Genomic DNA, 18,111 nt, shown 5'->3' on the forward strand with positions numbered 1-18,111 from the left:
AATGAGTCTCGTTTCTCGAGCGGCTTTCGTGATTGGTGGACGGAACGTGCGTGATTAAAACGAGAAATCGAGGAAATCGTATCGAAAATATAACGCTATATTTCACGCGAATCGTCGCGATGACATTCAATTAAATATTTGTATCGATTATTGTATCTCTGCTTATTTTTTTCGTATCATAAATTGTAATAAATTTGAATTTATAATTTTATTCATTTCGATTAGAAATGAAGAAATTTATTTTTTTTAATTCTAGAAATTTTCGATGCTTGATTTGATTTGCTTAATTTTTTTTCTTTTTTATATTTCGTCAAAAAGCTTAAGAAATGCTCGACAAATTGTGAGCTTGAGAAATAAGATATTTTTTGCTTTCCATCAAATAAAAAATTTAGAATTCGAAACAATTATATAATTTTTTCATAAATTATATTTATAAAATAAAACTTTTTAAAAAAAAAAGTTTTCACATTGAATTTAATTCATAAATTCTAATGAGAATAAATAGAAGAAAATAGATAAGAAGAAATATTCTTGATCAAATAAAAGTTTTAATTTGAATAGAATTTATATTTTATAAAAAATTTTTCTATTATAGGAACAGATATTTTGTTCATCAATTATATATAAAAATAATACTGTAACAAGTATTGAATGTCATTCAATAGTACAATTTAATAAACAATATAATAATAATATGAAATAAATAATGCTTATCTTTTTTCTTATGTAAATATATTAATAATATAATGTTATATCATATATATTAAGTTAAGTAGAAAAGAAAAAAAAGAAAAAAAAATACATAACATTACAATAAAAACTTTATAACAAAAATTTTTATACTATAATTTTTTATATAGCTATTTGATATTATTTTATGACAAGTAATTAACAAGTAATATTCAAGTTATTAATAAAAATTTTGATTGAAATCGAATTATCGAAATATCGTCTTGTATCATAACGGAGATTAAAATTTTAATTACAATTTTAATATTAAAAAATTAAAATTTATTGATAAAATTAAATTGTATCAAATTAATAATAATTAATTGAATAAAAATATTCTTATTTATGTATAAAAAAAACTAGAAATAATTAAAAATTACAAGATTTTTATTAAATTTGTTGTATCACAATTATCACAATCATGAGTAATAATTTTTTGATGTATTTTTCACTTTGCTTAACTTAATTAAGTGTATTGTATTGATTTATAAAAAAATATTTTTTTTATTACACAGAAAATGTTTATATTACTATTTTGAAAAACACTAAATTATAATTAAAAGACAACACAGTTTTGCTATTGAATTATAAGTATATATTATATTTATAAGATATGTTTAAATTATTGAAAAACCAATTTAAAAATAATTTTAATACTTTTATTTTTTTGCAATAACTAAAACCAATTTTAGATTATTACTATACTATATGTTAAGTGATTAAGTTTTATGTGGTACATACAATGTTTTTCACAAAAAGCTTCATGGTAAAAGATAGCTTTATTAATATGAAGCATAGCATCTGATAATATATAATTCATAGTACTGACTGATAATTAATTTATAAACTTTTTCTATTATTCATTTAAAATTATATCATTATTTCACTTATAAAGAAATTTTTACCAATAGAAGAAATATGTCAAATTATACTTTGAGCATATACATTATATAAAAATTAAACAAATAAAAAACTATTTATATTAATATAGATTTATATATCAAGAACTCTGAAACAACACAATAGGACACAATAATCGATACAAATAGCCTTATTTCCATAGGATTCGAAAATATTTATTTTCTTGTAATTACATACGTTTACATTTACAGAGTGCTGGTGGTTAGATATATTAATGTGATCGCATAGGTGATTACCAAGTGTTAATTGCATTTCAGTGGATGCCAACCGCAAAACCGCTGAGAACGCGCGCTCCAACGCAATCCAACGCATCGCGTTTGAATTCCTTTCACGATAAATCGATTTTCGATGTTTCATTCCTATTTCGTATTGATTCTCGACAAAGTATTCATGGTTCTTTTAATAACAAGAATTCGCGTTGTATTTCTTGAATAATTAATATTAATCCGATAAAATTAATAAAGTTAACCGAAAGAAATAAATAATACTTGATTAAATTGCAAATGATCTATTTGCTTATGCGACAAGAATGACTATCAATAAAATTATTGATATATATGAATAATATCGTTAAGATATCGCTGAGGGGTACAAACAAGTAAAATATATTTCAATGATATATTGATATATTAATTTTTAATTTAATTTGTATTAATGTATTTTAGCTATAATATTGTTTTTCTATTTCTAAAAAGTATCTTATAAAATATATTATAAATATATTTTTTTAAATTAGATTGTTAAATATTTTAATTTTTTGTTTTTATATTAATATTTCATGCATAATTTTATTTTTTAATTTTTTTTTAATTTCTATTTCTTTATCAAAATTTGATATCTATAGCTTTTGTTATGTATAGATATTTATATTATTGTAATATTTTCATTTTTTTTAAATATAAATAAAAATATAATTCTCTTCTTTTATTAATATAAAATTCTACATATATATATATATATATATATATCATGCATATGTGAAACAATCATTTAATTTCTGTGTCTTTGAATATTATGTTTATATTGCATATTCATAAATAATTTAAAGGACCATATACTGAAAAATTATTTTTAATTTTTAATAAGAAACGTATTTTTTTTATTTAAGAAATATTTTTTTATGATAATTATCTAAATATAAATATAAATAAAAAATAATAATAAGTTAAATATCAAATTGTAACAAAACTAATATATTCATGGAAATCATATTTTATTTAAAAATTAAGTTTTTTATTATCTGTAATAAAATTTTCTTGAATGAAAAAATACATTTTTGAAATAAAGATAAAATTTTCAAATTAAAAATTTTACATCTTATAAAAATTCTTACAAAAATAAAAAGAATATATCAGAATTAAATTAAAACCAGATTGAAATAATTCATTTTTGAAAAATTAGAGTTTTATACTAAAAAACTAGAATTTTATATTATTATCTTTTTTTTAAATATCTATTCCTGAATATAAAGCGGATTTAAATGTACAAGAGTCGATAGATTATTAAAATTAAATAGATTTTAGAAGTTAGAAATTGCAATCCAAGAATTTAAATTTGTGTTATGTTTTAATAAATTTTTTAATAATTTTATGATAAATTTTAATAAAAAAAAAAATAAATTTTAAATAATTTTTTTTACAATTACTGTTACGATATTTTAACGATATTATCGATATAACATTAGTATCAATAAGATATCAATAATTTATTGATAGTTGCATCTTTAGACGACAGATGACGTGCATATGTTGAAAGCGTTCCTATAATCAAAATCACGAAATAATCCCCGATTTTAATTGATATTGATATTTCTAGCAAAAATAATAAATATAACTGATATATTCATATTTGTACTGTGCAATTAATAAAATTAATATTAGAATTTATTAAAATACTATTGGTAATAAGTTCTTAAGTATTTTAAATGTAATAAATATAATAATATAAATAATTGGAATTAAATTAATATAAAATTAAAATAAAAATAAATATATGGATATATGAATATATTTATAATTATATTTCAATATAATATATATAAAAACTAATATATTTCAATATAATATATATAAAAACATATTCTCAATAATCAAAAATGAAAAATATAAAATCTATTATTTTGACTGGTTTAATTGTTAATTAATTTATTTGATTAATGATAAGCTATATAAAAAAAATATTCTATTTTTTTGATTAATAAAGCGATTTTTTTATATATATTTATATAAATAGAGATTATATATTATTAATATTTATTATATTTATTATAATTAATTAAAAAATAAAAATATAAAAATACAATTATAAAAATATATAATTTTATTTCATTAAGTAAATTTAGAAAAAGTTCGTATTATTTCGATGTAAAAAAAAAAAATAGATACGATAATAAAAATATCATAATACATAGTTTGTAACTGTTTATAAAACCAGACTAATTAAAAAAGTAATAAAAATTTACAATATTAAAAAAGTTAATGAATAAATATTTACTTACTTGATCCTTACATTTTCAACGATAAAACAAGAAGATGATTTCTTATGGTATAACGATATAGTGTATTGTTAATATTGCAAACACTATTATTGAAGGAACAATAGACAAATATAATTATATATAAAATGTTAATATATTTGTAAGACAATAAAAATTAATATATAAAAATGTTGATTGCCTATTTTATATTTATTTTAATTTCAAGTTGTTTTAGAATCAATCTCAATTTTTTTCAAAGATCTCATCAATTTTATATGTATATATATATGCATAAATAAAAAAATTTAAATAAATAAAAAATTGAAATATAAAAAGATAAATAAATATTCTGTATCTTACAATTCAAATTTCACGGCATAAATTGTTGAAAAAAATGATGATGATTTATCTAATTTAATTATTTCGTGATTTTGATTAAAGAATCTCTAGTCAAAAATTTCTTTTAAGTTTATCTTTCAAGAAGTTATTATAGTATAAAACTGGAATATTATGAATTATTAAAATTTCGTATATAATAAAATATATACGTGTAATTAACAACAATTTGTATATAATAAAATTATATATTAGTAATGTTATTATAACTACTTTTTATAGTAGTTAAAATATTACTATAAAGTTATTATTATCTTAATATAAAATAAATTAAAATATTTTTTTTATTATAAACTTAATTAAAATTACTAATAAATAATGAAACTTTTTATACTTAAGAAGTTAATAATTTTTCTTATTAATTTGATATATAATTTCCAAAAAAACTAAAAATCTAAAGATTTATGATAACATTCAAAATCGAAAAGAGATGGCAACCCTGATAAATAAAAATAAAAAGAAATAGTAAAAATTTAATAATGAAAACATAATAATAAATACTGACATGCGAAAGAAAATTAAATTAATTTTATTATTTATATATATAAAATAATCTCAATTAAATCATATATCGAGAAATTAAATTCATTAATTTTTCCATGAATTATAAAAAATGGAAAAAATTGGTACTTTATAGGAAAATATATTTAATGAATATTAAACAAAAATATGATGTACACTATTGTCCAAAAGTTTGGAAACAGTAAAAAGAATTTCAAATAAAACTATCAAAAGTCGTATTAAATTTATTTATTACTTATTTATTACAAAAATCTTGCTAAATAATAAAATAATACTTGTATATATTTCACAAAAATCTTAGATACAATTTAAAATACAATTTAGGCATTCGATCTATTAATTTTTATTTAAAATATTTATCAATGTTAATAAATATTTATTATGAATGGTTCCTTTTATAATATTTATAAAATATTTTTTTTTATTTTAATGTAAAAATATAATCGTTTCTAAACTTTTGAACGTATACGTGTATACGTGATATTTTGTATAATTTTGAACAAATTAACATTTTTGAATTATCTATCGAAAAAAATCGCAATGATAATCGTCAAAATAAATTTGAGATATATTGCTCGTCTTTTTCTTTTACGATTTAAAATTCGAAGTGCACGAAATTTAAGAATCGTGATACTACGTTAACCCAATTCGTTGACGCAACTATCTCGACGTTATCTGTTCGCGATTCGCGTCCATTGTAGTCACTAACAGGTCCGTGAAATTTGATTTTTCGAATTTCGTTGGATTGGAGTGTGGTATTTTGTACAGTTTTTCAATAGGAAAAATCTAGTCTTTGGTCGAAAATATTCACAAATTCTGAATGCGAAAAATGCGGAAAGCGGAAAGCTAATTTAAAATAAATTGCGACTGCTTTGTCATGCAGTTTCCTTTCTTACCAACGTCCGAGATTGCTTCTTCTTAACCTTTTAAAAAAATAGGAGAGCAGGAAATGGTTGGAAATCACGGTAATTTTAATTCGAACGTTTTGTATTTTTCGAGTGTTAAAAGAAAACGAAAGAAAACGAAACAAAATGAAGAGGAAAATCGAAACTCTTCCCTGAAATATGGTATGAAACGAAAATTAAATACAGATATACAATTACGAGAATATTTTGTAAAGAGGCCGAGAGATATATTTGTGTGAAAAAATAATGGGAATCCTTGGATTCGATGGGCTTTTTTTTTTTATTTTCTATCCTTTTCTGGCTGATTTCGTCCAAAAGTAGTCTAAAGATCCGTGAATTTAGACCGGGTCTGGTGCAGGTGCGAGCAATTGCATACTGCTGCTAGAATGCGCAATCTGTAAAAGCATCGATTTTCATATGAACAATTTCATGCGGTACTTTTTTCTCTTATATATATGATGAAATCGAAAAATTATCTTTTTTCCGATTTCAATGATTTTTAAATATATTATAGAGAAGGAAATTCTGAACAATTTTTTTTTTATACGTGTAACTGAATCAGGCTTAATTTTTGAGATATTTGTAAAGAAAAATTGCTATTACATTGCTCTTAGAATTTGCACATATATATCATGACAAAGTATGCGATATAAATTTTTTTTTATTATATTTTAAATTATTATATAAATAGATTAAAGTTATTATAAATGCTCTTGAAATAATATTTGATTTTTAATTAGTTTGCTTAAATTGTTGAAAATAAAATTGTCTTATTGCAACAATCCCTTAAAGTTTGGTTTATTTCCTTTCTTTTTGTCTCCGTTTTGTAAGAAATGGCAGAAAAGAATGGTAGTTTTCTCGAATCGGTTGAAAATATTGGCAAGCATCGATAACAGAGATTAGATACGGACGAGGAGCATGGGAGTTGTTCTCGTTTCGAAGATAAGAACAACAAGAAGGAACAACTTTCGAGAGAGATAAATTTACCTGTTGTTTTGGTTGTTTATACGACTTCCTGGCGTAGACTTTGAGAACTCTGCAGTTGCACGCGACGGACAGCGCTACAGCTAATCCCTGGGTCGATCAATCGATGGACCAACCATGCAAAAGATATATAATGCGGTATAGAATATTGGATAAAAATTTCGAGGTTAAAGCGCATACAGTGACATCTATGAAAGATATTAATTCTTTCTTCTGATATGTTTTGACTGGAGCCTGAAGTTTGTTTACATTCTTTGTCGAACTTTGTGAAAAAGGAAAATAAGAGAAAGATGGCTGAGAGTTGAGGTGTTCGAAAAATATATCGATGAGACACTAATGCAAAGAGAATACTAATGCAAAGGTAAAATTTTTTATTCTTGATTTTTTTCTTAATGAAACTTTTATTTCTGAAATTTTTTTTAATAAAATAAGAAAAAATATACACAACGTAATATAATTTAGATTATATTCATTTGTTTAAGAAATAAAGCAAAAAGTTATATTATCATTTGTTAAATATAATGTTATGTAAATATAATTTGAATTATATCGTGATTTTATTTTAATCAAAGAAACTTTACGAATAAAAGTTTTATTAAAAAATAATTGGAAATAATAATTTTATATTGCTTATATGTCGAACTTCTTGACATATAAAGTAATACCTCTGGATTTTTTATAGTTACTATAAGTTGATTTTGCAATTATAAAATATTTGTGTACATGTATGACTATGTGTATAAATGATTTCAAAATATTTGTATATGATTATATTTATTTTTATAGTATTTATTTACTAATTAATTTTTAAAGACTATCACTATCACATTAATTTATAAATTTAATAGATTTTATAGATTTTATAGAATTCGAATAAATATGCTTTAAATTATTCAGAATTTTTAACGATATATTGTGAATTGATGGATTGAAGAATTATAAACGAAAAAATAAAAAAATTTTTTTTTTGAAGATAGAATAAAATAATGAAAATAAATCTATCTCATTTTATCTTCATTTAACACAAATTTTAATTGTTTATAATTTAAAAATATAATAAATTAAATAAATGATGTTTTTGTATACCAATTTTTTATTTACCATTATTTATCAATTTTTTTATCAGATTTTTTATCAGATCCAAAACTGATTCTTCCACGAATACATTAATATTTTATATATATAATGAATGCTATAAAGAATTATTTTTCTTATTAAATCAAAATAAATTCTATAATTACAACAAATATAAATAATTATTAAATATATAATAAATTAAATTTATCTTATTTTATGTGAAATCATTGCATTCGATATAATAATTATATTATAATTTATAAAATACTACACCATAAGAAATAATATACTAGAATAAATTATAAATTATTTTTTAGAAATCAATGAAAATATTTAAAAAAATATCACTTTTTCTTTAATTAAATTGTTTTATTTTTTTAACGTATAGAAAATTTCGAGATAAATTTCAAATCCTTAAATACATGATATCTGGTTGTGGTATTTGGAATTTTTATTTTGATAGTATATTGATTTACAAAAAGATTGATAATCGTCGTTGCATAATCGTTGCAAAAATTATATGATTCTATTTTATTTAAAAAAAATGAAGTTAATTTTCACACGATACGATTACCAATATCAAAATATTATTAATATCAATATTTTCCTCTGCATTCATTTTTTATCTGAAATTTTTTAATATCATTATCATTAGAAACGAAGATATTCTAGATATTCTAGATATTTTAATCAAATTATTTTCTTCATAAATATTATGTGTTAATATAAATATTATATATATACCATATATATATATTATAACATGAATATCATATCACTTAATACAAATATTATATATATACCAAGTCATAATATATTTTTTTAGACTGAATTTACTTAGTGAAAAACGTGAAATGATCTTCAATGGAAATTTATATATCTAAATATATTAGCCAGGACAAAATAATCTAACTAAGAATCGCGTGGTCACGTAAGTACTTGCTTCCGTTACGCCCTCTAGGGAAACAATAGAATAGCTAGAAATAAAAAAAAACTAAATACAATTTAAAAAAGTTCATTAAAAAGAGAAAGGCAATCGCTTCGTTTGTTAAAGTAGCCAATAATTAAAAAGTTTTTGATAAGATTCGATTGGTTGATAAAGTTCAGTAAACACGTTACTTGATAGAATATTAAATGAATTTCTTTATTCGTTATGCTCCAAGTTCTTTTAGTGAATATATATTGGGAGTGATTGTCACTATTGGAAAAAAAAATTCCTTCTTGGAGCCAATAAAGCGAATAATTTCACATTAATAACAGTAAATGAAACATAAATTTTTTTAAATATTTGGTCTTTTAATTTCTCTTTGTTTTTTTAGTAACTATAATTTTCTATTATCATATATCGATTAATTGTAAAATGAAATAAATTAGAATTTTATATCTTTAGCAATTAAATAAATAATTAAATAGGACATGATAATAAATATTTAGTGATGAAAATTACTGAATAATTTGAAGATATATTTTTTTTTTATATTAAAATTTATAAAGAATTAATTATTAATTATTTCTTAAAATATGGTGAAATATGATAAATTATTAACTTCATTGATTTTAATGATTTTTACTTCATTGATCTTAAAATATGTTTTAAAAGTCATTATTTTGTGAGAAATTTTGAAATATAATAATTTATATATAATGTAATTTTCTTTAGAATATCTTCTAAAGAAATATTTAAATTTCCAATATTTTTTTGTATTTTAAATATAATGATATAAGATAGTATAAGATAGAGCAAAATTTTAAAGTATTTTCAAATTTCTATTTTTTTTTTAAATTTTTAGAAAATTCTATTCAAAAAATGAAAGTATTAAAAAAGTACTAAAAAATTTTAGAAATTTCATTTCCTCAAAGAAATTTCTTGTTAATAAAAATATTGTTTCAAATATAGCTTATACTATGTTTTATATAAATTTTTATTAAAATCAGGATTTTTGAATTAGATAAATTTCTGTATAAGATTCTGTATAAGTTTTCGAATATTTCCAGAAGTTACTGTACATAATTAATTAGAGAGTGATCATGCTCAATTAGCATTACTAATCAAAAGGATTTCAAATTAATTGCATGAAATATATTTCATATTTTGATTTGCATTTATTATATTTTTTTCGATAACACAAATATGAATACTAGCTAAAATATATGTATAAATTTTGGTATGAAATAATCATTTTGCGATTATCGACCATTAACCACTTCAATTGGTTTATAATTTCTGATACATAACTGCCAAATATCAAAAAATGTTTAAAATGCTAGAATTGAAATGAATATAATGCAATATCAAAACAAATTTGCAATGAAATTTATACTTCAAATGATTGTCATTGAGTTGTCAGTAATCGTAGTATGACAATCGATGATAATCGTTGACATCTCGTTAAGAAAATATAATTTTCATAATAGATATATGGAAATAAATAGAAACAGAATATAAATCAGAAAACAAAGATAAATACGCTTTCAAATTAAATATTTTTTTAAATATTTTAAAATTAGTTTCAATATTTCTTTTCAATCCTGGTCATAATGAATAAATAAGGATATTTTTTGGCAAAAAATTTTTTGAAAGAAAAGTGATAAAATTGTCTTTTGTACAATAAATTTCATAAAATTCAAATTAAAATATCTTGTAAATTTTTAGACTAATATCTCAGAAAATTCAAATTGAAATATTTTCTAATAATTTTTATTAAATTAATATTTTTTTATATAAAATATTTTTTTTATTTTTACAGCTACATTGATGGATGCTGTATTAAAAATATATATATATATATATATATATATATATATATAATTTCACTCACGAAAAACAAAATTGACATGTAAGCTTTTCTCACGAAAAATCTAATAACACAATATGCTTCTTTCAATAGCACTTAACTTTTATCTGAAACACTTTTCACTGTCAATCAAATAAGACACTCTCTATAACCTTCAATCAGAACATACATATATTTTTCTTTAAAGTGAAAAGAGAGATATAACTTATTTATAATTATTATTATTTATTATTATTTAACTATATAAAATAACAATATAATTTATTATATTGTTATTATATTATATTATTATATAAAATAACAATATAATTTAAAAAATCAATTTTTTTCAAAAGAGATGTTTGTACTTTTGCTTTCAATTTGTTTCTTTTATTATTATATGAAATTTTCAGTTGAAAATTTTATGATTTTAATTTTATATTAATTTTATAATTTTATTAGTATTGCTTCTATATAACCATCAACCAGCAAAAATGTACTTTTTTCGAAACAAAAGTTATGCACAACATAACAATGAAATTCGTATGAATGAATCTTTTTAAAGAGACGTTTGTATTTTGCTTTCATTCCGTTTCCTCGTTTCTTCACGTGAAATTTTCGATTGAAACGTTACATACCAAGCAGAAATAAGATTTGGTTCGTTATGAAAATTGTACGATTTCCTTTCCAGGAGATATTCTTGGGGGCTTTTTTGCACCCTTTCTCCAACGGAATAAGTAAAGTACCAGCAGCGAAACAGCATCAGTTTCAACAGTAGTTTTGGCTTCGTTTCGTATGAATAATTCGGTTTCGTTATGGTACAGATGTTTCGCATTTACCAACCGTTTGCCTTGAAACTCGCGTGCCCCAATTTCCAACCATCTTTCACGTATGCTCCAAAGCGCCCTCTTTGAGAAATTACTTTAAGTGAATGCGTTTTGGACTGTGTAATAAAGCATATTTTTATATACTTTTATAAAAGAGGTAAATCTTTAACGATAAATGGGATAATTGCAATTTTTGAAGAAATTTTTACATAATATATAGAAATATAAAATACTTTGAAAAATATAGTTTTGTAAAAATTCGTTTGGAGATTTTTTTTTTTTGATTAAGCGAAATACGAGATTTGATTCCTCAATATTTTATATTCAAAAAAAAAAAATATATAAGATTCTTTTTAAAAAATATTTATTAAGATTTTATAAAGATAAAATTATTGGATAAAAATTATATTTAATTAACATTAAATATATGAAAAATTTACTTGAAAAAGATATTGAGAAGTAAATAAATATTTTTTTAAATTAATAAGAATTCTGAAAACTTTTTTTATATATCTCTATGTATCTTCCATTACAGTTACAAGATATTTAATAATATATTTCAGGATATGAGCAAATGAATATTAAAATTGTAAATTTATATATTAACATTTATTTAAAATATTAATATTAATTGCAAGGAAATATTATATTTTTAGTAAAGTTAATAAATCTATTGTAATTAAAATTTAAGCATTAAACAATAATAAAAATATTATTAAAATCAAATTTAAATTAAATAATATTAGAATATTATTTATTTAAAAAATGTATACTAATAACATAGTTTACTATATAATTTCTTTCCAATATATAAATATTTATATATTTAATATATATTTTGAAAACAAATTTTTAATTCAAGAAAAATATAATAGTTTAAATATTTTCTTTTTAAAATTATTTATTGCATGATTTATAATTATGATATTAAAAGCAAATTAATGGTGCTATGTTTAAAATTGACAAGTATTCCATAAATTATTAATATGTACTATTAGATTATTGCAAATGAAATGACTGCTTTTGAGTTTAAAAATATATATTATTGAGGTTAAAAATATATATTTTGAGTTTAAATTATAATTGTATATTTAAATAAAAACATTATATTTTAAATAATTGTATAATTAAAATAACCTCAGATGATTGCCATCATGATGAAATTATATTGTTTTTTTTATCACGAAATTATTTTATTTTAAGAAAATATAAAAATTATATTCAATGAATTACAATAAGTTTTTTTATTTTTTTTTCTGAAAAAATATTTTAATTATTTTTTGAATTAATTAAAAACGTATATATTAAAATACATTATAATTCAAAAAATTATAATTTCATATTTTCTTGAAAATCATTTTCAATTATATTTACTATACAATTTAAATAAAATTATAGATATTTATTTACATGTGAAATATATATATTTTTTAAATACTATTATGCCATTTATACTACAACGCCATATAAAATAAAACAAGTCGAGCGGAAAATTCGAATTGTGAGAGACAGAAATTTCATTTGTAATTTATATTATTTATTATTAAACAATTATTAATTACCTGAAGAGAATGTGCAGTGCAGAATACAGCCCAAAGAAAAGGGATTTTCCAGATCCTAGATGCAACACCGCATCCAGCTACGAAACCCACTATCATACACACTTTTAAAAATAGAATCATTTGCAACGCTCTTCTCCTTTTCATCTTTTCGCGTTGCTTTATTTCCAGCTGCATACTGCATGTGTATCTGTGCAAACAAAATCGAAGAACATTTTATTAAGATATTAAGAAAATATAATACATTTCAATCAAAATAGTGATAAAATAATTATAGAAAAGATGCCGCATTTTTGATATTCTTTTTTTTCTTATGTTAATCAAGCAAGAACATATTAATATAATTTGCCCAAAAAGGAACAGAAATAGATAGCAATAAATTAATTTAAGACTGAAAAGTAGTTTATATCAATATGATTGAAAAAAATATAAAATAAAGGAGAAATACACTAAGAGAAATTAATCTTTGTAAAATTGAAGAAATAAAAAAGTAACCAGCAAAACACACTTGGTGTTTCCAAGTGGCATCCATTTAAGTACGTGCTCAATGTAGCTTGACTTTGATGACGGAACGAGAACCAATATCTATCTATTTACGTGGTATGATCATTGGCTCAAATTATCACCTATATATCACTAAGATATATGGTACAAACTAAAAACAATTATATAATAGGAAGGTATAAATTAAACTGATTTAATTAAGTAATTAAACAGGAATACTATATCAAAATAATATCTTATCGAAGTACAATTTTATTCAATTATAAAACTGAATTTTCTGAAATATATATTTTTACTTGATTAATTGATCAATTATATTACTGAGGAAAATCTTTTGAATGGATAATACAAAAATATTTTTATTTCCTGAAAAATGATGTAGAATTCTGCAAGTAGATTTTTCTTAAAATTTTTTTTTCTTTTCTTAAAATTCTCAAGTTGATCGGGATTCCACGATTTCTAGGAGCGGCACTGAAGTTAAACATATAGTATATAGTTTAATATTTATTGCGTTTCGATTAATCGGAAGATAAATATTTAATTTACATCAAATTACATAGTAAACAAATTATATTTGCCTGTAGTTTAACATTAAATAAAATAATATTTTCAAATCATTACTTGTTTGTAGAAATATTTCAATTTTCTAATATTTATATTAACTTTTTTTCAACTCTAATTATATTTGCTTCATGTTCTCTATTATCGTAATAGTTAAAAATCCAATATAACATGATATACATTTAAAATATTTTTGCAATATGTCAAAGAGAATATATATATTCAAAATTTGAATATTCAAATTGCTAATTAAGACATGATTTAATTTAATTTATACTCTTTCTATAATTTCTTTCTAATTGTTTCTTGTATTAGATAGAATTTCAAAATTTAATCTCTTGTTCGTTCGAACAAATTTATTCTCCAATTAATTCAGATAATGTCCTATTATGTATAGAATAAATTTAATAAAAATTCGCAAATTCGATCGAATTGACTTTTATCTAAACAGTACTAATATAAATATAAATATATTTTATTAATTAATTAAAAAGTATTGCTTATTATTATATTACATAAATTATAATTAAATACTTTTATTATTTATATTATATACTTATTACTTGTTATTAATATTTATATATAAATAAAAAATCATTAATAAAATATATAAAACAAACTTATTAAAATTAATTCATAATCTTCTCATAATATCTTGGTTAAATATTTTATAGTATTCAGTTATTTCTCTTTAATAATATTTAACACTTTTCATAATTATTTAAACAGCATTAGATAAATAACTTCTGAAAATTGATTAGCCTATTGTTAATCATTCAATCATTCATTCGTCCTTTGCAATATAGTTGGAAACAAAAGTTTATAATTATTGATCGATCCAAAAAACATTATTTAATCAACTAGACAAGGAAACAGTGACAGAAACTCGATTCAATTTGTTCGCTCGGATAAACAAATACGGCACCCACATATCACTTCAATGTGTACTCAATTTTTTTAAATGCCAAATTCGATCTATCGATATTGAGTCTCTCAATAATAATTGGTGATGAAATTTAAGAATTATTGTAAAAAAAATTGTGCAAAATGTCATCATCTATAACGAAAGATTGATTAAAATATGCTTCATCAAGCATGGAAATCAATCATTTTGACAGTTTGAATTTTATTCAATATAATATCCTGATACAGGCATCTTGAATATTTTTCAATTAATATTTTTTGTAATATAATGTATATAGTTTTTTGATACATTTTTTTGAAGTTTGTAAAACACAATATATATTAAATGATACAAACGGATGTTGTATTCCATTCATCTTTAAATTTCTTATTCACAGTGACAATTTAATAAAAAAAAAGAGTAAAGTTTTTATAAAAATTATCAAAAAATAACAATTGAATATTTTTATCGCTTCTTCAAATTTTCTTGAATCCTGTTAATAAGCTGCATCTCTTCCATAATTATTCTAACCTAAACAAAAATTTCTTGTTGCCAAAGAGAGAGATAATAGTTTGTATCACATTTATCGAGCCAATCCATAAATCGATATCCCTTACGAGCTTGTCGAAAGATTAATAGTAAATCAACCCGAGCGAAGATTCGATTTGTTCCACTGAATTATACATAGTCACTCGCGATGAAAATCGAACAAGCGTACAGTAACCAATGAATACACAATGCATTCCCTTCCTTTTTCGTTTATTTCTCAATTTGATTCTTTTTTCTCACGAACAGATTTATGGATCAACGCAACGAATGAAACGAAATGAGTTTACGAAAATTTATATATACCTGGACACAATTGCAGCTTTGATTAAATAATAACCGGCGGAAAGAAGCAGCAGGAAGACTGGCAAACCATACGTGTAAATTGTTGCCTTCGTTCCCATAAACCTGTAACAAATTTTCCAGCCAATTATCAAAATTAATATTATCATAATCATGTTATAATTATATTCTGTATATTTGTAAATATTCAACAATTATTCAAATATATATTATATATATATGTATGTGTCATAAGAATATTTGTTTTATTTTTCATTTTTTATTCTCTTTCTCTTTCATTCACTGCTTTATATTTAACAAAAATAGTAGAGAATCCGAAAATATTCGATATTCGGATCGGGAATTGTTCGGATTTATCAGGTCGAATTCTCAAAAGTGACATACAGTGACACTCTATGGTCTATTTTCTGGTCGTTTATAAGCACATTCAATATTGTTCATTAAAGCTTATCCCGAAATATGAAAATATTGATTTTCAAAATCTCGAGAGATCCACTTTGGAATCGATATTTTTGCATTCTCGTAAATCTGTACAAAAAAAAAAAAAATACCTAAATAACCTAAAACTATTGTAGTCATATCAATTGAATCAGATTTCAATTATTTTAATTCCACATTTTCAGAATCCAATTTTCGAGCATTTAGAAAAACAATTCTTTTTTATTAGTTTTATTAGTTTTAGCTAGTAAGTTTTAGCTAATAATTTCGAAAATGTTAATCATATCAAAAAAATTTTCAGACAATAATTAAATAATTTGAATAATTGGGTACAATTTGATATAATTTTTATATTATAAAATTTTTTTTTATACAATCATACATTGAATCAATCGATGAAAATATAATATATATAATAATATTTAATAATATTTAATATTTTAAATATTTTAAGAATAATTAAAAAGATATTAAATATATGAAAAATCGAAGGAAAAAATATAAAAAGCAATTATAATATGGGAAAATATAATAAAATCCAAAATGATTGTGTATATTTATTTGAATGCATAAAAAAACTAGATATGAGAAAAATTTTTTTTCATCTTTTACATTTTTCAGAAAAGTTTATGATGCGATCGTACGCCAAGAATAAGAAATCCCCATAATACATATATTCATACATATATTCACCTACATTGAATTATTAATTTGAATTTCATAAAACTTGATATGTAAAAAAAACAAGAAAAATATGAATAGATACGTGTATCGCTTCGCGTTTTTCTTTATATGATAAAATATGATAAAAACAATCATATTTGTCTTAAATTTAAGAATCAAAAATTATATTATATTATATATAAATTATATATTATCATAATATATATAAATATTAATAATATAGATAGAAATTTTGAAAAAAAAATTTTATTGATTTTAAAATAAAATAAAATAAAAGTTGGTAATGTAAAAATATCGAAATATCATTTATTTTAAATTATAAATCGATTGTGTATTTTTATAGTTAAAAGATATATTAAAATATTTACCTAATTATTAATATTTACAAAATACGTTGTAATATTTATTTAATATAAACATAAATTATGTAAATTATTAAATTGATAGAGAGATTTATCAATCGGCAAAATTGTTCGGCAATATCAAATATGTATAGTTAAATCGAATCGTTTTGAAAAATCAATCAAATTATTTTTCAAATTATCAACTGATGTTAGTAAACATAAAAAAAATCGTATCAAAATTAATAAAATGTAAGTTTACGTCACCGAATATTTGTTATATTCACAAAATAAATGTCGATTTACTATGATACTAATGATATAGAAACATATTATTATAAATATTATATTAGTAAAGTCGATCAAAAATTGAATAAAGTTTGAAGACACGATTTGATATTATTCACTAATTTACAAATAATATAAGGGGAAAAAACTAACTAGAAAGAAAGTGACACGATGCGATTGCTATGCCGCCTACCGAAATTGTTAAGGTATATCTTCACACGATATTAAACATTATAATTTTTTTTGTTGTGATATTATATAATAACATATTGCGATACTATTTAAATTTAATGTCATGACAATACAATGACGATAAAAATCATGACATTTAGTATCATGATTGGAAAAAGCCACAATTTATTATAATCTGTA

At 20.9% G+C, this 18,111-nt stretch overlaps 1 protein-coding gene across 3 annotated transcripts in view; it reads right to left on the minus strand.

Annotated features, from left to right (window-relative positions):
* Nucleotides 1-6,152: 6,152 nt before the first annotated feature.
* The window catches only part of LOC100578662 (cadherin EGF LAG seven-pass G-type receptor 1), a 144,663-nt gene continuing 132,704 nt past the window's right edge, over nt 6,153-18,111 (minus strand). For 2 of the 3 annotated variants that reach the window (XM_016917093.2, XM_016917092.2), the window contains 4 exons: nt 15,992-16,093; nt 13,174-13,360; nt 6,937-7,023; nt 6,153-6,344 (listed from right to left, as the gene is read on the minus strand). In XM_016917093.2, the coding sequence (XP_016772582.1) occupies nt 6,288-6,344; nt 6,937-7,023; nt 13,174-13,360; nt 15,992-16,093 (433 nt within the window). In that variant the 3' untranslated portion in view covers nt 6,153-6,287. Of the gene's footprint in view, nt 6,345-6,936; nt 7,024-11,252; nt 11,728-13,173; nt 13,361-15,991; nt 16,094-18,111 lie in introns of those variants that run through there. The other variant, XM_016917094.2, reaches the window with a different exon arrangement.

The sequence above is a fragment of the Apis mellifera genome, linkage group LG16, assembly GCF_003254395.2.
Source record: "Apis mellifera strain DH4 linkage group LG16, Amel_HAv3.1, whole genome shotgun sequence".
In the NCBI taxonomy this organism is placed as follows: domain Eukaryota; kingdom Metazoa; phylum Arthropoda; class Insecta; order Hymenoptera; family Apidae; genus Apis; species Apis mellifera.